Genomic DNA, 24,008 nt, shown 5'->3' with positions numbered 1-24,008 from the left:
TTTAAATCGAAACATTACTTTTTTTCAAATTTTTAAGAATTTTAAGAATTTTCATTCTAATTTTGTAATCTTTTTAAATAATTCATGTATTTAACATTCTGATAATTAAAATATTGGTTTACATTGTTGAAGTGTATTCCCTACAATTTCATTCCTTTCGGACGGACCTATATTATTGCCAATGGCCAATATAGAATTGGTCCACTGGGACGGCTGATTTTATACGTGCGTGCGTTTTTTTTTTATCGAACTTGCTCAATTTTTTTTTTTATATATACATGTTATCATCTGAGTGATCTAGAACCAATTTTTAAATACCGGTGTAAAACTTCTCAAACTAGATTTGGACCACAAAAATAAGATTGAGTCGTTTTAATAAAACTTAGAGAAATTTTCCGCCTGTCATATATTAATTCAGTTGAATTTTATAATTAAATACAAACTCAATGATTTAATTAACCACTCGAAATCTTAATTTGTGGGAAATAGAGGGTCCTAAACCATCCATAATAGAGATAGTTCTAGCAGCTAGGGGTGTTCAAAATTGGTTGGATTATTATAACCCACCAAATTTCAACCCATCTAACCCATAAAATGTAGAATTAAGTGGGTTATAATGTGTTGGAAGGGTTGAATGGGTTATAAATCTTATCTTTGATGGTTTATCATAACCCATCTAACAACCCGTCTAACCTACTCAACCCATATAATTCTTTATATTCTCACTTTGTCTTTTATTTGTTTCATTTATTTTTTTTAAAAAATGTGGTTATTAATAATATGATATTTTTTGAATTAAAAAAATGAAAATTGTAAAACCGGACAATTGAGAAAACAAAAAAAAATCTAAAAAGGTAAAAATGCGTACTTGAATCGGATATGACGCCCAAATCGTAGGGGTGTTAAAAACCGAACCGGATCGAAATAACCGATCGAACCGATGAAATTCAGTTTTTCGGTCTATTTGATTCGGTTTTGGTTCTAATATATATAATATTCGGTAATTTCAATCGGTTCGGTTTTTGTGACAAAATTACCGAAATAACCGAACCGACCAAAATAAACTCTAAATAGATTGAGAATTATAACCAGATGATTAATAGTTTTCTAAGTTTTTTAAAGAGTTCTTTTAAGTTTTTAATTTTCAATTAGTCCATTTGAATGTGATTAAAATAAAAAACTTTGCAGTTGTATGTTTTTTTTTATGAATTAAGTTGTATGTTTTCATATAAATAGAAACAACCTAATTTATAACCTATTATTCTTGTATCTCTAAATCTATTATTAATTTCTAAACACTAATTCTCAAAAATACAAATTTGTATTTATAAATTAAAAGTATAAAATTTATTAATTTTGAAACAATAGTCCAGATTAATTCATATTTTCAATATTCAATTTAAATCTAACATAAATTCTGAAATCAACGTAATCATATAACATGATTTATATAGAAAAAATTAGTCTTTTTATTGAAATTAAATTAATTACTTTTTTTTATCTATAGTTTATTTCAATTTAGTGAAAAATACAGTGAACCGATAAGCCGAACCGAACCGAATTATTCGGTCGATTCGGTTTGCTATTATTATTCGGTTAGATTCGGTTTCTATTTTATTGACTATTTGATTTTCGGTTATTTCGGTTTGGTTTTCAGACCGAACCGACCGTTGAACATCCCTACCAAAAAAAATAACTCAGCAGCTTGTAAAAAAAAATAAAAATAAATCAGCTCAATAAAAAACAATAGAATTGAATTATTATGTACAATTCATGATAAATATACAATAACTCATCCAACCCACTAAAACCCAACCCATCTAACCCACTTAAAAAATTCATACAACCCATCATAACCCACTATAGCCCAACCCATCTTAAAAAAAAATTCCTTACATGGGTTGGGTTAAAATTATACTATAACCCATCCAACTCAAGTTTGAACACATCTACTAACAGCAAGATGTCAGGAAACTATCTATAGTAGGAGGAATGCTTCCAACGGCCGGACCTGCCCCCTTGTCTTCGCCCCGGATTATGGTATTCCCTTGCGATGTTCAATCATATTCACCCGTTGGCATATAATTGCGTCGCATCTTCATGCAGTATTATGGCATGAATAAATAAAGTTAATGTTTTTATCTTTACAAAGGTTTGATCTCTTGAGGAAAAAGAAAGAAAAGCAAAGTATATGTATAAAGTTTTAATTTACTTGAACATCAATCAGTCAAGCAGCTGGGCCAAACATTTAGAATAAGACTAATATGATCATGTAAAATTTGACCTTGAAAAGCATTTAATAATTATTATTAAAGAAAACCTTTCCTATTTTTGAATCAACAACATCTTGATTGTTAACAGTCATACATGTCCTTATTCTGTTAAATTACTGTCTTTTATCAATTATTTTTTATATTATAAGTTGCTTATCATTCATTTTTAGATCCAGATTATAGTTTCTCCTATGAGAAATAAATAATAAGAAAAACTATAAATAAATAAGAAACTATTGAATCTAGATTAATAAAAAAAGAATATTAAATAAAAAAAGCGAATAATAAGCTTATATTCCGACTAAAAGCTCGAAAATAATCATAAAACCTAAATAAAGAAAGTGAAAGTTTCTTGATGGCTAAGGTTTCGTTAATTAATATACTATTAAGTATATATAGTACCAACCTTGTTAGAACGAGACCACACATGTAACATCCTGTGATATTGTCCGTTTTGGACGAAATCCAACACCTTAGACCTCACGGCTTTAAAGCGCGTTTGCATGTATTGGATTCTCATTTAACTAATAACGCACAGTCACTCTCTTTCCATTTCTGATGTGGGGTTCAGTTCATTCTTGCCCTCATCGCGTCATCCCGTAGGGCTGCTTCTTGCTCAGTCCTTCTAATTCAGCGCCATCCATTTCAGAGCGGGTCGTTACAACACATCAAATCGGATTTATAATTAAATCATGGGTCACTTGATTCAACCAAGTAACTAGAATTGGTCAGATTTGATGATGTAATAAATAAATAAATAAAATATATATTAATTATATATAATTATTTGTATAAATTATATATATATAATTGTAAACCAAAAAATAATAATTAAACAATAGAACTAATATCTAAAAAAATAACACATAATAAAAACCACAAACAAAATATATAAAACAGTTAAATTATATGTTAACAAAAATCTAGTAGTAATGAACTCATTTAAAAAGTACTTAATCAGCATTATAATATTCAGTAGCGTTCGTCTGGACCCTGAATGACTAAATGAATTTGGTCATTCATCGTTAGATCTAGGCTCATTAAATCTACACCTTAAGATGTTTTGGATATCCACCGTAGAATTATAATGAGCCTAGATCTAACGCTACTGATAAGACATTAACTGTTTTTTTACTATCTTTATTAGTAATTATTCTATAAAAAAAATTATAACCTCCAATATCTTTAAGACATTGTGAGAAACTAAATGTAATTAATTTTTTTTTTTTATAATTGAAAAAAAGGGAGGGTTTATTATTATTATTAAAGAAAAATAAAAAAACTGAAATCATCCTGGGACCTTTAGATTCCAGATTGGTCCCAATTCTTTTCCGCTTGCTGAAGATCAAGAAATCCAACTTGACCCAGATTATGGCCTAGCCAGTTTCCGATCCGATCAATCAAACCGATCAATGCGGGTGGAGTTTGACAATGGTGGCTTTTTGAGATAAAATTGGAGGTTTGGACCATTTTAGAAGTTTTGGATAGTGGTGTTTGATGAATAGAAGTTTGAAAGAGTTTATTGGTCAACAAGCTAATTCTGAAAAGATTGATTTTAGGAGCTTTTTTCAATTAACTTTTAACTATAAATAAAGGTTTTATCATATCATTATTTGTCATTTTGCACAAACAACTATTAACAGTCAGCTAAATTTTACCAAAGAAATTTACAAATTAATTAATCAAATCACCTAACAAAAAAGAAAGCAATCAGCTAACTACTAACCATTATTTGTCAAACACAACCATTATTATATATATATATATAAGAAGTCACAATGTCCTCAATATCAATTTTGTGCTACTCCTATCGAAGTAGGAGGAAAACTTACATCATTTTTAGATTGTCAAATTTTGGACTTGCTGTTAAGCCCAAAATATACCTAAAATATCATTAATATTTATATCATTTTTATTACAAATTCGTGTTATTTATATCTGTTTAGATTACTTTTACTCTCGAATATCTTTCTTTCTTGCAAGGTACCTAAATATTTGGTAAAATCCAAATAGGAACGAAAAATGATCAAAAATAGAAGAAAACCCCTACAAAAGGAGTCAAAGACGACGTAAATCAAAAGCGCCAAGTCAAGAACACGAACGAGAGCTAAGAAGTAAAAAACACAGCGAGCCGTGACAGTGAATCCCCAACCCGCGGCCGCGACACGCGTGGTTTAGCTATTTCTCCCTTTCGTCCAAAGCTCAACTTAATGCTCCCCCATTCACGGCCGAGGATCTCCATTCTCGGTAAGTGCAGAAATTCTGCCAAAGTACAATGAACACATGTTAAAATCCAAGAAACGCGTTCGTTCAAGTGGATAAAGACGTCTCTTCAGAACAAACACAATTCTTCACAACGGATACGACTCTTCACAAAGGACACATCACTTCAGTCACAACCCTTCAACATCTATAAATAAAGAGTTGATATGGAGAGAAAAGTTGTTGTTAGAGGATATTATGTTATGTTATGTTATGTAATGTAATATTGAGAGAGTTAGATTAGTGCAGAGTTTATGCAGAAACTCTGACTCAGAAAAGAGTCAGAGTTTAGATTTTATTTCTGTTCAAAGCAATATGCTGTACACACATTGTTTACTCAATAATAACAAGTTTAGTAGCGTTTAGACATTGTTCCAGTTTAGTTTACATTTTGGTGGCTGATGAGATTATTCTCCATTCCAAAGATTCGGCGAGAAGAATTAGTAAAAGGATCCGCCCCTGAGCCTGACAACCTCTAAGGAAACCCAAGGAAGGGACTGATCAATCCGTTCACTTGCACGCCCTCGAAGGGTCCATGCGATTTCACTCTGTAAACTTGTATCAATTTATATTTCATCTAATAAAGTCCGTTCTATTCGACAAATCGTTATGCAGCACTTATGGTAACCAATCCAATATAAGTGAGGCTGGTGTTTTCATTAATACGCAGTTGAATTCAAAATCATTACAAGGAAACTTTGTTGAACACTTAGGCAAATTATCATCTCGAAAGAGTTTTAATTTGAGTAAGGGCAACTATCCCGAAAGGGTTTTGTCGCGTTCAAAACCAATTAATTAGAGGTTCCGTCATTTATTTCATCATTATAATTTGTACAAAGTTTAAAGTTGTTTTCTTTGCTTAATGCAAACGAATACATTTATTTGTTTTTCTAAAAGTTCTAAACGTTCCTGTCTTGCAAATTAACTTTTAAATCATAAATAATTTCTAACATCTAAATACTCTAATCTAATTCTACTTCTAGCAATTTCAAAACCAAATCCAATTTCAAATAACGTTTATCTATTTAATAAACCTTAAGTCGTATTTAAACTAAATAAATATAAGTTTTCGTTAAAAAGCGTTCTCTGTGGGATCGATATTTTTATTACTACAAGCGAAACCGTGCACTTGTGGAAATCGCTCAACACTTGCTCATAAATATTGCAAAATGTTCATTCGAGTATTTAACTATCGGATCCGTGCGTAGACTAATCCATACTAATAACGGTTCTCAATACAATGCTGATTTAATTTGAAGGACTAAATTATTATTTAGTCCAAGTCCAAATAATATGAAACTGATTAAATTTTATTTATTAACATAGATAGGGATCACCGTCACTGCCATATGTATTGACAACTATAGCAAAACTAATAAAAAGGAAAGAATTAGAGATGTGGGGGACAAAACAGAACAACTTTCCAATTTCAGTAAATAGTAACTACAATATACTCGTTTTTCCATACTGTATTACCATATAATCATAAGAAGATAAACATTACCCTGACTTCCGAAATAAAAGGAAATAATAACAATAATTATATAATATCGGATTAAATGCACGTTTGGTCACTGAAATTTCATATTTGTTTTAAAATGGTCACTTAATTTCAATTTATCTCAATAAAATCACTCTGGCGACTTTAAGAGCAAAAAGACATAAAAAATATGACGTGACTTCGATGTTAGTACTAATCAACTTTCACCGCTGACCGAAACGATACATGTCAGCTAGGTGGCAGCCATTTGTTTTTTCGATTAACCGTGAAAGTTGAGTAGTGCTAACGTGGAAGTCACGTCATATTTCGGGTGTTTTTTTACTCTTAAAGCTGTCAGAGTGACTTTATTGAGACAAAATTCAAAGTTGAATGATTTTGTTGAAACAAATTGAAGTTCAGTGACCATTTTGAAATAATGAAAAGTTCTGTGATCAATCCAAATATAACCATAGTGCAGCAAACTTGCAATAAAATTATCCAATATGCACCACAAAAAAAGGGCTTTTATTAATGGGAAAAATCGTTATTAAAAGTCCAAATACCCTTAGTAAAAGCTAAAAGATATTAATAAGCGATTAATTTGATATTATTATAATCAATAAGTGTTTAGTTTTTTCCTTTACAATTTATAAGGGGTTTAATTTAACTATTAAAATAGAAAATAAAGAGGTTTTACTTTATAATGAATTAATATGGGGAATTTATGATAAAAGTTAATAAAACAAAAAAAATCTTATTAATTAAATATTAATAGAATTTATACTTATTAAAAGTGTGGAGAATTTACTTTTAATAAGTGGATTTTATACCCTTACTAAATTTTGCATATTAATACCCTTTTTCTTGTAGTGATGGTACCCTATAAATACAAGCCAAAACACCAAGCATTTTCTACAAACAAAAGCAATGGCAAAGACTGTGATATTTCTCATCTTTATGATCACTATAATCTCCACTTGTTCTTCATCTTATGTATGTGATCCATCAAGGTATGCAACCCTTGGACTAGACATGTCAACATTTGCCTTCTGTGATAAGTCTCTTCCCTATGATGTTAGGGCTAGAGATTTGGTTAATCTAATGACATTGCATGAAAAAGTGCAGCAACTTGGTGATCTTGCTTATGGTGTCCCTAGGTTGGGACTCCCTAAGTACGAGTGGTGGTCCGAGGCTCTCCACGGCGTCTCTAATGTTGGTCCCGGAACTTTCTTTGATCATGTTGTTCCTGGTGCTACTACCTTCCCTACTGTAATCCTCACTGCTGCTTCTTTCAATGAGACTCTATGGAAGAATATCGGCCAGGTAATTATCACTGGTCCAATACTATGTAGATATTTTGCGTCTAAATCACATCTTACTAATAACATGACTCTTTATTGGTTAATTTCAGGTTGTTTCGACGGAAGCAAGAGCAATGTACAACTTAGGGCGGGCTGGATTGACGTTTTGGAGTCCGAATATCAATGTAGCGAGGGATCCTCGATGGGGGAGAATCCTTGAGACGCCCGGTGAAGATCCATTTGTGGTCGGAAAATATGGTTCTAACTATGTCAGGGGGTTGCAGGATGTTGAGGGGAGTACTGATAATCAAACAGATTTGAATTCTAGACCTCTCAAAGTTTCTTCATGTTGCAAACATTATGCTGCTTATGATGTTGATAATTGGCATGGAGTTGTTCGTGAAGCTTTTGATGCTATAGTAAGTAACCAATAATTACTTCAATTGTGTGACAGGTCCAAGTATACCTTCAGAATACAGAACGATAAAAAAAAATCACAAATTTAAATGTGTAGTTATGTGTTAAGCCTAAATTATTCGTTGACCGTGTAATATACATGTAGGTGACGGAACAAGATATGGTAGAGACACTCCTTCCGCCTTTCGAAATGTGCGTTAAAGAAGGTGATGCTAGCAGTGTTATGTGCTCTTATAATCGTGTCAATGGCATACCTACTTGCGCTGATCCGAAACTTTTGAACCAAACTATAAGAGGAGATTGGGATCTTCACGGGTAGGTATATATAATTAACTATATATGATCACCACGGAAAATTAATACATTTGTATTTAATTATCAAAGAGGGTTGGATTCTCCGCTCTGTCAAATTTTAGTCTTTGTTAGTAGGTAATATATAGATTCCTCGAACATGTGTTTTATTATTAGTGGATAATTTTTTATCAGTTCGTTTATCACACAAATGAATCTTTTTTTGTCCGCTTGTGTGACATGTGAACTAATGAGTTATATCACGTTTGAAATCTGACGAAACTAAGTGAAACGGTGTGAAATTGGCCAATTTGTTCTAATTCATTCATTTGTGTGGCAGATATATAGTCTCAGACTGTGATTCAATAGAAGTACTGGCAGATAGGCATAAGTATCTAAATGCCACACCAGAAGAAGCAGTTGCACTAACAATGAAAGCAGGCCTAGATTTAGACTGTGGAGTTTACTACACCAATTTCACAGAAACATCAGTTCAACAAGGCAAGATTAGGGAAGAAGATATAGACAGATCTCTTAAATATCTCTATCTGGTGCTAATGAGATTAGGGTTCTTTGATGGAATCCCACAGTACCAATCTTTAGGAAAGAATGATATATGCACTAATAACAACATTCAATTAGCCAAACAAGCAGCTACACAAGGCATTGTCCTCCTCAAAAATGACGACAAAACTTTGCCTTTAAATCTTCAAAATGTTAAAACCCTAGCTCTTGTTGGACCTCATGCTAATGCTACTAAAGCTACAATAGGAAACTATGCAGGCATTCCCTGCCGATTCCGAACTCCAATTGATGCATTTTCATCTTATGTTCATGTGAGTTATGCAATTGGATGTGATGTTGCTTGTAGTAGTAATCGGAGTTTAGTACTAATCCCTGCAGCCATTGAAGCTGCTAAGAATTCTGATGCTACGGTTATAGTTGCTGGTATAGATTTATCAATTGAAGCTGAAAGCAAAGACAGGAATGATCTTCTTCTTCCTGGTTATCAAGCTCAATTTATAAACCAAGTTGCTAATTCTTCTAAAGGTCCGGTTATTCTTGTGATAATGTCAGGAGGAGGTTTAGATATCTCTTTTGCTAAGAGTAATACCAACATTAAAGCTATCTTATGGGCTGGATATCCCGGAGAAGAAGGCGGCGACGCCATTGCTGATGTTGTCTTTGGGAAATATAATCCTGGAGGAAGATTACCAATTACTTGGTATGAATCTGATTATGTTAACCATCTCCCTATGACCTCTATGCAGCTCAGGCCTCAAGACACCTTGGGGTTCCCAGGTAGAACTTATAAATTCTTCAATGGTTCAACTGTTTATCCTTTTGGTTATGGACTCAGCTACACCAAATTCAGCTACAAGGTGAGCACTATATCCCCAAAAGATTCAATTTTTAATGTCAAATTGAACAGAAGATTTCAGCACTGCCGAGATATGGCGTACGCAAATCAAACATCTAAACCACCGTGCCCGGCGATGCTGACTCAGGATTTATCCTGCGAGGGATATGGATTAGGGTTTGAAGTGGAAGTGCAAAATGTGGGGTCTGTGGATGGAAGTGAGACTGTAATTGTTTATTCTGCTCCGCCGGAAGGGATTATGGGGTCTTATATTAAACAGGTGATTGGTTTCGAGAAAGTGTTTGTTGGTGCCGGAGATAGTCAGACACTCCGATTTGAGTTTAATCTGTGCAAGAGTTTGCATATTGTTGATTACAATGCTTATACATTGCTGCCGTCGGGAACTCATACTGTTATGATTGGTGATACCGGACTTTCTTTCCCCCTCCGAATCAACTTCATTTGATTAGCTAGCTAGATTGTTTTTATTTATTTATTTTTATTCAGTTTATTGTAGGGATAGTGTTGACGACACTAACATGTTTGAATTTCAAGTAACAACAATTAAAAAAATTCAATTAAATTAAAACCATTGAATTATAGATTTTTTTTCTTTTAATTCTTTTCTTACACTTTTGTTTCCATATTTCTCCTATTCATTTATTTATTTATAAGAGACTCCTTAATAATAACTTATTAGTACAAAATGAACTAAGAAGAGAGAGGAAAAGGTAGAGACTTCTGAACAAAATGAGATTTTTATGCGTTTGGTATATTTTATATTGTTGATTTGTTTTTGTTTTTTTTTTTGAAGTTTTTCGGTTGGTGTAAAATTGACCCTCTCCAATCGAGCAGTTCTGTATTTGTCACTGTTCGACGTTGTAGGTATATGCCAACTAGTTGGATCTTCCTTTCTTCTTCAACTTCGAAAACCCTTAACTCAATTTCAGTGCCATCAAAAGATTGAAGGTCACAATTAGGGAAGATTTTGTTAAAAAGGATGCTCTTACCATGAGAGCCTTCTCCTGTGGACTTATGCATCCTATCCTCCAAGGCTCGCTATGAATCCATTTAATCCTTCCAAAGTTGGTTTTGCTCTATGATAAGAGAGTTGATCAGCTTCTGTTGAGCAATTTGGAAATCCTTGTTTTGATCTGCATTTTGAGTACTCTGCAGTTGCCGCTTCTCTATCGTAAAACTGTGTATTAAGAGCCTTTATCAAAACCCGAATTCTGGATTAATATCTTGAGTAGAATTAGAAGAGTTTAGGGAAAGAGGAGGGAATAAGGAAGAAGAGTAGATTTAGAGAAGCAAATACTCAATAGCATTTCTATATCTCAACTTTAAATTAAAGGGGTGCATGAATTGAGATAAGGTAGGATGAATTATATGATAAATTATGTCATCTAAGATGGGGCAGTAGCCTATTTTCAGATCGAACTTTTTACGGTATGAACTATGGAGTTCTGTTGAGTAATTATGAGCTCTGATTTCGGTATAATTGAAATGGAAACTAAATAATTACTGCAGGTTAAGTTAACAAAGTCCACATGACAAATTGTAAATTTGTACGAGATTTAAAATCATGTTAAAGTATTTGTTGAGTGGAAGAGTAATCATCTATTTGGCATCTGTTGATTTTATATATACAGGTCCTAAATATCTAACATAGCGACGGAAACCTTACGGTTGTGTTCTCCGTCTGCTCTGCTCTGTCAATGGGTGTCATTCACCACCTTCTTCAAAACTCTTCATCGCTAGCATCCTTCACGTTTAGCACGCCATCAAAACAACTTCACAAAGTAGATTTGCAGCTTGACAATGCAATTAAATAGGACTGGCTCTTGATATCTGCAGTTATAAAGCTGAAGTCACTATCCCTTACTTCTGTCCTATACAGTCATCTGACAAAACATTTTGACAACATGATCTTCGAGGAAAAGCAGATACAAAACCAGAAGATAGAAGCATCTGCAAATAAATTGAATAAAGATGTGAATTTTGAGAAAATAAGAAATAAACCTGATTCTGCAGGGTTGCAATAGTAGTCCAGCTCTGCGGATTACGTACTTCTATTGATGAACTATCAGCGATATAAGCAATAGTTCTAGACTCTTCCTGTACATTAGCTGCTGTAGGAGGTGGTAGTTCCCTCATTGTCCAAAGGACAAATGCTGAGGGTACAGAAGACCCTAAAACAGCAACCAAATGAAGTCTTAAAACAACATATAGAAGTAGGACAAATATCAAATATTTTTGGATCTCAAACGGAGAAGTTATGTCCAGTACCTATAAAATAATATAAAACCAGTAAAAGACTAGTATAAAGACCAGTGGTGTTAAGTTGCTGACAGTGATAAAGGACCTGAAATCACAAGTACTTAGTTAAGTTACAGAAACGTTACAGATAGAAATGCGAGAAAAGAAAAAATGTATGGCCACTAGAATTACATACTGGAATTGGAGTAAAAATTGCAACAAAAGCTCTTGGGGTGAAACAAAGAACAGAGACTATAGCCAGACCTGCAACCTGCAGATGAGCTTTAAGCTTAAAAACAAAGTTACCAAACGATTAACGAATTTAGTTCTTTTTGTCTAAGTATTTTGTAATTTTTATATTTTTATAATTAAGAGCTCAAGTATAAAGAACTTAACAAAGCACAAGGACTATATATGAAAGTTTAGAACAAAAGGGAGTTCAGAGTTCTTAGGGTCAAATTTCAGGGGTTTTTCTGTGTTTAACCTCCTATTAGTATGGGTCTATCCAGAACAATGAAATAAGCTGTGACCATATATAATACCTTCCACATCTCTGAAGAAGCTCTCTCAGATCTAACTCTCCGCATTTTTGAGCATATTAGAAGTCCTAATCATGAAATACAAAGCAATAGATAAACTGCTCTCATTTTTTTAAAATAACATAACATAAAGCATATTTGAATGTAATAAAAACGTTAGTCCATAAATACATATATATCGGTCACGAAACTGATTTATCTCATTAATTCTATACGATAAACAAGAAGCAAATCATCACAACAACCAGCCCCTATGATCATCCTATTTCCGTATCACTGTCTGCAAAAGATTGTCTGGCTCGTAACTAGATTCCACTTAAGGAGATCAAACAGCAAAATGCTTCACAGCAGTTACAGATTTCCGTCGACATTACACCTCCCTTATAAATAAGTAGAGTCACAACAACTGTAACACTCTTTTCTCGGTGCACTGGCTCACCAGCAAGAAGAAAGACGCAATACTTTCAGAAACAAAATTTAGAAATTAATATAATATATGTATACACAAGATTTTCAATTAAAGGAAGTCATTTAGCTTGGGAGGAGATCATTGATAGATTATTCCATCTAAATATAATAGCAGAAAATGATAATTGCTTACCATAACATGCTAATAATCCTCCCAAAATCAATGATGCTATAGCAAAAGCATCTACATACACCTGCACCAGATTACAGTATTTCACTTGTTATTTACAAGAATAATAATAAATTACAAAAACATTTCCATGTGGAAAGTTCAAACAACCATATCCAACTTCTACCCGATTTATCTTAATCACTTAATCACCTCACATTTCCTGAGAATCTGAATGACTCAATGTTTTGTAGGAAACTTGCATAATGATTAACCAAAGATAAAATGATTTATTATCAAAAGTAAACTGGAATGACAATGTTTGACACTAAGCATGTGGTGTTTTACACCCTTCAATTCAAGATAAATCCCATTAGCTACGCATCTAAAGTATACTATAACAAGTTACAAGAAGATCTCATTTCAATATCCAGTTCTCCATCTCCCATGAAAAAGTTAAAGTCAACCAACTCAAAAATATATAATAAAGGTCTCTAAGGATAAAAAAAAAAAAAAAAAAAAAAAAAAAAAAGTCTAAAACATATTAACATAAAGTTCACGAAGTGCAGAACAAAGTTTAAAGGAAACGCACTTTGAAGATTTGTATATATTACAACATGCATTTGATTTTGTTTTTTCACAACCAGAAACACCTAAGATAACGTTTTTGGCAGTAACCAACCAGAACTTTCTTAACATGAAATGTGTTCAAATGCATCCAACATCAGTAATCACCCACTCACTTTTCGTAATGCCATTCAGTGGTGATCACCGTAATAATTCCTGATTGCTGGTGACTGGCAATGATTGGTGATCATAGCCAGGTTATTAAATGGACAATGAGTAACACATCCTTGCACCAGCCAAAGGTAAACAATTTGGAAGTACCCAGGGAAATCTAACATGATTACTGAAAAAACTTCTAGTAGGCTAATATCTGAAGGTAACCAAAATATATCATAACCCCATATCAGATTAGCTAATTTAGAAAGGCATTAGCTGGTTACTACTTGTAAATTCATTTACTCAGATGTGACAAATAAAAGTTCACTAGATCCATGCACACAATCATTTCTCATTCCAAATATCACCAAAAAAAGAAAATAAAAGCAAATGCCAACTATAGGAACCCTTACCGTTGCCAACAGTGATGAATCAATAGAATCATTTCCCATTCCGATCCACATTAACACAGTAAATGCCATCATCAAAACAAACATCAAGACAGTAACCTGGTAAGAAGGCACGGAATTTAAAGTATCTGAAAAAATCACTTTTAGAGATTTAAACATATATAAAATGCTTGTACATGGGATTAAGAAAAATGGAAGACTTCTCATACCCAAATCACAACTTTTTGACGGCTTCCGACATGGTTTAATCTGAAAGGTAAACACGTTCGTAGACTATCTACATGTGCATAATTTGGGTCATCTAGTGTCAGTTCTAATAAAGCTTCATGAAAACTAATCTCTTCCTCTTCACAATCTTCATCATCTGCTTGATGGCGAAGGTCAACCCTAGATAAATCCCCAAGACAATATAAAGAGCATAAGTTTTGATCACTGATTTATAAATTTTAATCTAAGAAAAAAATCCCAGCAACTAGAAGCAATAGTTAATACAAATAAAACATACTGCTAGGTCTTGGATCATCCAAACAGGAACTTCAGCAATGTCAAGGGTATAATATCACTAACACAAAAATATATCATTTTCTGGAGTCCAGTCCATTGTCTCCATATCAAAGCATCCAATTCCAAATGGGTAAATAATTTATTAGTCCTTACATTTTACCTAACACACTGTTTAGTCCTCCTATTTTCAAAAATACATTACAGGGTCCCTAACATTTGTCACCTTCAACTGCTACATCCCTACAACAACAACAACAACAACAAAGCCTTAGTCCCGAAATGATTCGGGGTCGGCTAACATGAACCATCATATAAAACCGTGAAATCAAGTCGTGTCAGCGACACAAATTCGCTCCCTCCACTCCGTCCTATCCACTACCATATTTTCCTCAATTCCCAGTAAACTCATATCACTCTCGATCACCCTCCTCTAAGTTTGCTTAGGTCTTCCCCTACCCCTCAACTGCTACATCCCTACTGTTAAAAATTGATGTAAACTGTTAGTCAAACCAAATTTGAGTCAAACATACTTAAAATAAAAATTAAATCCCCTAACTATACCACACTCCCATATTCTTCCTTTTTTTTCTACTCTCTTCACAAGAGAAAAACAAAGCTATTTAAAAATTCCCATTCCTTTTCTTCTTTTTCCTTACCTTCTTTCCTTCTTCCCATTTTATGCTGATTTATAAGTTACAATAGGTATTCCAATAACTATTACTCTGCTCCTATATCATTAACCAAACATTGTGCTAAATATAATACCCTGGAAATCACCTCAAATTACATCGGATAATTATACTGGAGGAAAATTGGCTCCGCCATTGAAAACACCAATGATCCACTTGAGGTTGACAAAAAGAAAAAGATCCTAAATTTGTAAGATCTTTCTAATTTAATAATAATTAAGGTTATAAAATCACCACCACAAACTGATATTTTCTGTGAACTCTCCCTCCCCATAAGACCTCTGTAAAATATAGAAATATTTGTAATTTGATCACTTGATATGAACCAATAAGACATATCTCCGCCGTTCAAGGTGGACAGACGCGAAACTGAACTTATACCTCCGGCAAAGCCCATCCCTCAACAGTTTCAGATTCTTTGTTTTAGAGTTCAATCACGATTTATTCTTAGTTTTTCTTTTGATTTAGAATTCATACAGAAGCCCCAATTTACTCGTTGACACTTTTCTTTTCCAAATTAGAAAATTTATTATTATTATTTGTCTAAACCACTAGTATGGGAAAGGGAAGAAAGAAAGAGAGTAAGGAAAAAGAAGAAAAAGAATGGATGAACATCAATTTTTAAATAGCTTTGTTTCTCTGTTGTGAAGAGAGAGTAAAGAAAAGAGGAAGAAGATGGGAGTGTGGCATGGGTTAAAGGTTAGTTAGGGTATTTAATTTTTATTTTAAGTATGTGTGACTAAAATTTGGTTTCACCAACAGATTTTATATTAATTTTTATAGTAGGGATGTAAGTTGACGGTGACAAACATTAGAGATCTCATAATGTATTTTTGAAATACGAAGACTAAAAAGTGTGTTAGTTAAAAATGCAGGGACTAATAAATCATTTACCCATTCCAAATCATCAATATTGTCAGTAAATGTACTTTGATTAAGCGGAAGACAGATCTGACATGCATCATTCATATAAATCCCATCTGTAATTCTGTATGTAACCTTTTGATGTAAAGGGTGAACCTGTTTCAAAACTTAAAGAGATTCTGCTATCAAAAGAAATGCAAAAGATCTTAAAAGTGATAACACAGCAACAAGCATTAATGCCAACTAGTTGGGTGACTATATGGATGCTGCTTTTGCATTCAGTCCTGTTAATGTATGATCTCTTGAGATATCTAGTGGTTGGAGGTCATGATTGCCAACAAGTTATGAAGTAAAAGCAAACACAATTGACAAAATCCAACTCAGAAAGAAACACTTAAACACAAGATCATGAAGCCTAATTCCACCTAAAATTTAAATTAGAAAGCATGATATTGAATTTTGGTATTTGGTATTACTTGTTTGTATTTTGTAGTCGCTTCTCACTATTGACCAGATAATTTTTCTACTTATGATTTGGGATGGACTCTCAACTTAAGGTAAAATTAGAAAATGGCCATGATGCAACCTAATTGGCTACTTATACATATTCAACTCAAAACAAAGGTCTTCAGCCCAAAAATTATTTATTTTACTACTTTTTTGTGGGAATAAAGAAAGAGAAAAAAAAGAATATTTTTACAAAGCAGACCCATTGAAACCCTCACAAACTCAGTGAATTTTTTCACAATGATAAAACCATTCAAAAGTTGTAGTTCAGCTGAACAGAATCAATAAAAAAAATATCAGATGCCAGATAAAGAAAGAAAAACAGAATTGGTAAAAAGATCAAGTCATTTTAACAAATTTATGCTCCTTTTTTTTGTTTGTTTTTCTTTGACAACCTTCTCAATAAACAATCAGACTGCAATGGCACAATTGAGAATTTGCAAACATTTCATTCATTATGAAAGATGTGTGAATGAAAATTATAGCAGAGCAGAATATATACCAGAAGGATAAAAGTAGAAGAAATGCTGCGAATGACAGAATTTTTGGTAATGCTGCAAGAGAAAAATTGGAAAAGTTAAAATAATTTCAGTAACCTCAGAATAAGCACATCTAGTTCTATTCGAGAGAGGAAAAAATACCCATGAAGAAAAAGCCACAAGGGTATGACCAGCGTCTCCAGCCCTTACAGATAGCTATGACAGTGATGATGAAAAAAATGAAGTAACCTGTCAAGGCAACAGGTAATTCACTTTGAAACGAAGACACAGGAAACAGAAGGCAATAGTAAAGCAATACGAACACAGTTGTAGATATGTTTCTCATTCTGGAATAATTTTAGATATATAAAAATGACCTTTAAATGTTCATCATATATAGTTTCTAATTTTGCACCAGAAAAGGAGCAAGCACAAAAATACAGAGAGATTTGTTAAGAAATACACTTACAGAAAAGACAGTTATAGCTGTTTGAATAAAATGCAGGCAAGGCATATCTATATAATTCTATTTATAACTAACCTTCATTTTCTTCCATAAAATAAGATATAAATGTTTTTTATTTTTATTTTCAAAAGAAAAACTTATACACAGTTAGAATACGTTAGACCATTTGCATTGATACCAAAGAGTAATCAGACAAAGAAAGAAAAGCAGGCATTGATATCAAAGAGCCAGTGATTCCAAAAACTGACACAATATACCCCCGAAATTAGCATAAACTTGAAATATTTAAGTTGCTTCCTAGAGTCACAAGTAGCTGTCCATGTGGATCTCCAGTGTTCATTTTCATCACTTTCCCACTGGTAGTACTCCTAGCCATGCTTTCCGTTAAAAAAGTTACTCTACTATTCTTATCGGGAATTCATTTATGTCTTAAAGAGCTCATCATTCTCCATCCTAACGTTTTTGAGCTGAAATACCTGTATCATCTCCAATATAATAAAACATATTGAAAACATGCCATCACAACAACAAAAGTCACTATGCTAACATGCTTTTTCCAAACAAACTCTAATGTTCTTGTAATACACTAGGAATACATGGGATAGCATGTAGAGTAAGACACTACATTGATATATTTTACTTAAGAACACAATACACATGTATATACAGACCTTCCTAAAATCACTCCTTAAGTCAAGGAAACATAGCAGCCCTACTAGCCACCTATAGTTGTCTTGTGGCAGCCTATAGTCAACAAGCATACTATACATTTATTATATTGACTTATTCTCTAACAGTTCTCAATAGCAGTACTCCAAGAAACCTGCAACCATTGGAACCCACTAAAAATCACACTTTTGCCTTTGATCTATCATCATTTGAATCCTACTTACATTTTTTTTTTTACTTACAAGCCCCAAAATACGCAATTTAACAAATCTAGGGAAGTATATGCTTAAAAGAACAGTTTTTATGCAATGCCTGTAAAAAGGAACCTAAAAGATATAAAACTTGGAGCACAGATCATATTGCTTCGTGAAAAAGCAATTCAACAAATAGGTTCAATACACCAAAAGGGAGTCGACAGAATTCATTATAATAACAACAAAAGTTACAATTACATAAAATAAGAAAAATGAAGTGACAATTTTAATGCAGCTACAGGATCATCAGGTATAATATAGCTATCAATTTGGTAGCTGTAAAATTTATCAATTGAACCATAGAATATATGGCAACAGGTTCATGACAAGAATTATTTACCTGTGTAAGAACTTCCAATCAAAAGATGAAATACCTGTAATATTTATAGCATTTATCAGGGCTGTGCTATTAAAAAAAGAAAAAAAGAAAAAAAAAAATAGAAACTAAAAGGAAAATATTTCATAATTAAACGAATATGCATGCACTACAAACCACCCCGCTAATTGAATTAAGCCAATTAACTGAGAGAGATTTAGAAAATATCCTTCCTCTCTGACTCTGTCTTCCCAACATGAATACCATGGTTACTAATTTCTCCATATTCTTCCTTCCTTTTTGTTAATTCCACCACAACTTATCTTTTGACTTTTTGATATGACAGGATTGGAGTTTCTGTGGAGATAAGGAATGGTAGTTTTCTTCTAACCAAAAAGCAACTGCAGTTTTATTTCTTAGAATAGAGGGAGTAGAACAAAAATTGATATGTGAATTCAATTGAATTGAACTTGATTTTTCGCATCTTCTCATTCAGAAAACATAAGGTACTTGAAAATGACAGTATGATGATCCCACAAGCATGTTTAGTATTTTTTTGTGTTTTGTATCTCAAGGAAGATTCAACAAGTCATGAGGATTAGACAAAACATTACTTACATAGTAGGAGTTTCGTAAAAGGTAGTAGCCCAGATTACTTAATGAAGTTTTCTTATTAATTTATGATGCATTGAAGCTTTATTCATTTACCAACCCACCCAATTCTCTAGAATCCCATTCCCAAGTCGTAAAAATGCAGAATTGAATTAGAAAGATGTGATAGAAAACTTACTTTTTGTCTGGTCCAACCAAGTTGTGAATTCCTTGAGTGAATCCTTATTAGCTGGAAAAGAAAGAGTAGCAATAATTATCAGTTAATTCATTAAGAGAAATCCACAAGGTGGAACTTCTAGAAGCAATGTTTCATTCTTCATCCACCGCCTCTCTCTCTCTCTCTTATCGCAACCCCCATATAGTCGTATATACAGTGAAAGAAAGGAGAAAAAACACTGAGGACAAGCTTGAAGTCAAATATTGTAAGGTAGAAAGAATAAAGTTCGCACAACCATAAAGGAAATTTAGATCTTTAATATATTCAAACCGTGTACTTAAGATTACACGGAATTGCAGGAGAGTATATGCCAGTGACATCAAATTCATAGGACCAGGTGACACATAAGCATCTTCAACAGACTAACCATTATGACAAACAGACTTAGATTTTTAAACTAAACAGAGAAATAGTGAACAACTTGAATTCAAGTTTTCAAGTTTTACAAATTTCTTCTTTTCTGATAAACAATAATCTAATTCTATGCTCAAAATGCTTCATAAACCAACATATGTATTGAACATAAGGGTATATATATTTCTGTAAGCAACACCGGTAGTGAGTCGGTTGGTTGTTTTTGAGTGTAAGACAAGCTGAAAAAAAAGTTCACCTCAACAACAACAACAACAAAGCCTTAATCCCGAAATGATTCGGGGTCGGCTAACATGAACCGTCATACGAAACCGTGAAATCAAGTCGTGTCAGCGACATAAATTCTCTCCCTCCACTCTGTCCTATCCAATACCATATTTTTCTCAATCCTCAATAAACTCATACCACTCTCAATCACCCTCTTCCAAGTTCACCTCAATTAACAAAAAAAAAGAAAAATATTGGCTACCCAAGGGAATTGAAATTTTCAGTTGAGTAATTTACATGTGCAAATGTTCTTAAATTTTTTGTCATCTCAATAAAGAAAAGAAAATATAGAACTAAATAATCATATTCAGCCCACAAAAATATGCTCAAAATCCTACTGTTCTTCTCGCTTTAATGCAGCATGGTTCAGGAATTCAAAGCTCACATAAATCTTACACATTAACTCGTTGATTATAGTGTTTGACTAGGAAATTAGTAATGCAACAAACAGAAGTATTTTAATATTGGAATAGCATAACTCTATTCATCTACCTCCAAACTTAATGGAAAGTATACTCACTCTCCAATGGAATTCAATCAATTATGGATACACAAGATAATAATCTAACAAATAAAGCCCCTTTTCTATTTCACTCAAGAGTATAGCCTGAATTACCACATTTTAGTTCATCAATATTAACAAATTCCCTTTCCACATAATCATTATACAAAATTCAAGACATTGGATGGACAAATATGCTCTCTATTTAAAATTCCCCAAAGAAAAACCAGAATAAACATGAAAAACACCAAATCATGCTCTACACATACCCTAAAACCTGCATTGTGATTGTGTTTCATCACTCCCCACGCTCCCAAACTAAATACAAATGCAAAAACAAAACAAACCTGAGAGAATGCAAGAATCGCGATAATGCCATCAACACAAGCAAGAGCAACATTGACGCCGACCACCTCTCGTGGAAAACAACAAGATGCTTCTCTAACTTCCAACATATCTTCTAATTGTCTGCCTCACTCTCTGAGTCTGTCGGAGAGAGATAGAGAGAGTAGGGTGAGGTAAAACAATGCTTTTGTGGGTTTCTTGTCCTTTGAATTGTACGGATTAAAAATGCAATCTTTTTCAAGGTATCTTTCATGGAAGATCTGTTTGTTGCTGATTTTATGCTTTTCCCATCTTAGGATTCTCTTGCATCTTCCTTCACCAAAGAGAAAAAGGGAAAGATAGACTCACTCGGGAGAGAGAACTATAAAACTTCAACTTCTCTTATTTATAATTTAATAACTTAATTATTATTTTTTTTACTTTTAATTTTCATAAAACTAAAAAACGGTCATGAAAATCGAAAATTTAAATTCTTGAAGGGTCAAAAATGTCAATTCAAAAGGATATGATTGTGGAAAAAAGAGATACGGTCTTTTTGTCTGATAGGTAAAGTCACAGGCGGGTGGCCGTCACCTATTGAGTTGAGAAACTCCATGTGAGGCCTTTTGACCTTTCAAAGTTTTTATTATTCACCTATCAAATTAATTAACTAAAATTAAATATAGTCCAATTTTTATGCATAAATATTGTTTTTTTGTTTGAGTTTATGTGTATGGTAGTTTCTGTATAATTCTTAATTTTGTCACATGATGGTAAAATTTAAACGTGTGACACATTTGTACTTTAGTTGTCAACTTGTTGGATCAAACAAATTAGGACAAATATTTTTTAGTTTTAACCAATTTAATATTCAATTTCTTATTTGGGTGTTTAATTCCATTTTAAAATCAAACTCAATTGATAATATTAATTGTCCACATTAGCCCCATTATTATGTTTTTACTTTATTTAAAATTAGTACCTTTTCTTGACTAATGATTATAGTCCATATTTTATGATGATGATAATAATAAAGCCTAATACTCAACAAGTTTAATTCACCCTCTGAATTTTTTGGAAAGCTAACTGAATATTTTATATAAATTTATTAGATTACCAAAACACTTTAAAAATTTAGAGGGCCAAATAAGTTTTTTGGACAAGTTTCAAAATGCAAATGATATATCAAGCCTAATAATAATTTAGGTTTAAGTGTTTATGTAATGTTTTCAAAGTTCAAATTGATTCTCTAACCTAGTAGGCCTTTTAAGTTCTCTAACCTAATAGTTAATAACTATCATTAAATTAATAATTCCTTTCTCATAGACTACAAAACTTCTAAGAAGAAGTTGAGATGTTTCTCATTTACATATCTTTGTTCTCATACAACCACTTCCTCCACCATCCTCCACCGTTGTTATTGTCGTTGTGCCACTGGCATCTGCTTGTTTCTAACCAAGTTTCTTTAAAGGTGGAAGAATGAAGTTTATCTTCCTTCTTCATTCTTCCTCCATCATCTATATTTTAGTTTTAGTTTTATTTTTTGATTTACAGTTTCTTGTTGGTTTGAAATTTATATTCTTTATCAAAGTTCTTTTTCCATCGAATCTACATCTATTAGAAAATACTTCTTTCGTTTGTACCTTTTTAGGTCTAAGCGAGAGCGGAAAATGTTCATTTTGTCCGTAGATTTATAAATATATGTGTGGTTGTAAATAAAGAATGATTCAAATTTGAATGCCCGGAACAACCTACATGATGAAGAATGGATTGCAACGGTTTTTCAATAAGATTCAACTTTATGAGAAGGATATGATTTATGTTTTGTTGTTTTATTTATCCCTTTTATGATTTTTAATGTTCTTTGTAGTCTATTTTCTTTACCTTTATGGATGTGGAGTTTTATGAGTAAATTTCATCAATGGTGTACAACATTTACCTCATTTCACACTTTGGTGTACAACCTTCAATTTGTCTCGCTAATATGTACGACCTTATAGGTGACCTCCCATTTTGGTGTACAGCCGGTAAAAATGACCGGTCAACGCTTGGTCAACGCGCCACCTCATCATTTTCATTCAAGTCATTATTAAAGTGGGCCCCACAAATTATAAAAAAAATCAATTTTTATCTCTCTCTCTTTTACCCTTATCTCTTTATCTCTTCATCTTCTTCCCTCTATTTCTTTTTCTCTTTTCAAATTTCTTTCTCTATCTAACTTCTCTCTCTTTAAATTTCTCTCTCTAACTCACCTCTATTCTATATTGATATCTTCCAACAAAATCATAAGCCAATACAGAAAATGTTGGAGACTGCATTATATTCCCTCCGTCGTTGATGTTATTATGGTTTTTGAGGGATTTGTGCCACTTATTGTTATGAATGGCTTATCGGCAGTCGGCAGGAACAACAATCTTTTTACTGTTTAATTAATTAAACTCATATTTAGCATAAGTAAAAGAAAATTAATTAATTGTGATATAAAACCAGTACAAACATGTATGTTCCTGGCTTAACCCAGCTGAAGACCAATTCAGAATTATTAGGTGGAACATAATCGATTAGAATTACATTAGACAAGTCAACTGCACCACTAATATGACTTAATATCATCATAATAAAACAACATATCTTCATTATTGTAGCTGATGCACCCATTTCTTGATTTAACAATAACTTAGTAATTTGAAGTGTGTTTTTTCTGATAATTTATAAAGCTTAATTAATTAAGTCTTCCATGTATTTATATTGTGATTATAGATATAATATTAATTCTTCATAAAAAGGTCAATGAAATTGGTGGTACAAAACATCGTCAACTAAACAAGTATTAATATTAATGGAGATCATGGCAAGGACATCAAAAGCCTCATGCCCGTCAAAACAGCTTCTGAATTTTATTTATTTTTTCTTTTTTTCTTTTTACTTTTGGATGAGTTGAATTCTGAAAATGGTTTGGAACCATTAGAAAAGTGATATCAATACAGAATGGTAGAGAGATAGGGCTGAGTTTGAGATTGAAAGAACTTTAGAGAGAGGGGTTAGAGAGGGAAGGAAATTTGAAGAGAGAGAGA

At 32.7% G+C, this 24,008-nt stretch overlaps 2 protein-coding genes across 3 annotated transcripts; one reads left to right on the top strand and one right to left on the bottom strand.

The window, feature by feature from the left end:
• Positions 1-7,041: 7,041 nt before the first annotated feature.
• LOC136233879 (beta-xylosidase/alpha-L-arabinofuranosidase 1-like) lies at positions 7,042-10,023 on the top strand. Its single transcript, XM_066023603.1, has 4 exons — positions 7,042-7,338; positions 7,427-7,735; positions 7,879-8,048; positions 8,365-10,023. Exons 1-4 carry the CDS (start codon positions 7,048-7,050, stop codon positions 9,848-9,850), a joined length of 2,256 nt encoding a protein of 751 aa, XP_065879675.1. The 5' UTR covers positions 7,042-7,047; the 3' UTR covers positions 9,851-10,023.
• An 859-nt stretch (positions 10,024-10,882) lies between these two features.
• On the bottom strand, positions 10,883-21,327 carry LOC136233139 (tobamovirus multiplication protein 1). Of its 2 annotated transcripts, none has more exons than XM_066022722.1 (13): positions 20,958-21,327; positions 19,431-19,481; positions 18,665-18,698; positions 17,098-17,184; positions 16,959-17,010; positions 14,102-14,279; positions 13,896-13,991; positions 12,784-12,844; positions 12,186-12,250; positions 11,840-11,914; positions 11,674-11,749; positions 11,407-11,576; positions 10,883-11,288 (listed from the first exon to the last, which is right to left on the bottom strand). In XM_066022722.1, the coding sequence occupies exons 1-13, from the start codon at positions 21,063-21,065 to the stop codon at positions 11,277-11,279; spliced, it is 1,065 nt and encodes a 354-aa protein (XP_065878794.1). In that variant the 5' UTR covers positions 21,066-21,327; the 3' UTR covers positions 10,883-11,276. The 2 variants fall into 2 exon arrangements, with proteins under 2 accessions (XP_065878794.1, XP_065878793.1); XM_066022721.1 differs by having other exon boundaries at positions 10,883-11,235.
• Positions 21,328-24,008: the final 2,681 nt, after the last annotated feature.

This window comes from Euphorbia lathyris, chromosome 6 (assembly GCF_963576675.1).
Source record: "Euphorbia lathyris chromosome 6, ddEupLath1.1, whole genome shotgun sequence".
NCBI classification, from domain to species: Eukaryota; Viridiplantae; Streptophyta; class Magnoliopsida; order Malpighiales; family Euphorbiaceae; genus Euphorbia; species Euphorbia lathyris.
Note: the sequence above shows the minus strand (reverse complement) of the source record. Positions and strands in the feature narration are given on the sequence as shown.

What these genes read in the sequence shown, in the direction of transcription:
- LOC136233139 (XM_066022721.1), bottom strand. Translation starts at nt 21,065, where the DNA reads ATGTTGGAAGTTAGAGAAGCATCTTGTTGTTTTCCACGAGAGGTGGTC. An exon ending in TTGGTTGGACCAGACAAAAA is followed by an intron (nt 18,699 to 19,430) that starts GTAAGTTTTCTA and finishes TAAATATTACAG; the next exon opens with GTATTTCATCTTTTGATTGG. An exon ending in TTGCAACCCTGCAGAATCAG is followed by an intron (nt 11,236 to 11,406) that starts GTTTATTTCTTA and finishes TTATAACTGCAG; the next exon opens with ATATCAAGAGCCAGTCCTAT.
- LOC136233879 (XM_066023603.1), top strand. Translation starts at nt 7,048, where the DNA reads ATGTCAACATTTGCCTTCTGTGATAAGTCTCTTCCCTATGATGTTAGG. An exon ending in GTGAAGCTTTTGATGCTATA is followed by an intron (nt 7,736 to 7,878) that starts GTAAGTAACCAA and finishes ATATACATGTAG; the next exon opens with GTGACGGAACAAGATATGGT. An exon ending in GGAGATTGGGATCTTCACGG is followed by an intron (nt 8,049 to 8,364) that starts GTAGGTATATAT and finishes TTTGTGTGGCAG; the next exon opens with ATATATAGTCTCAGACTGTG.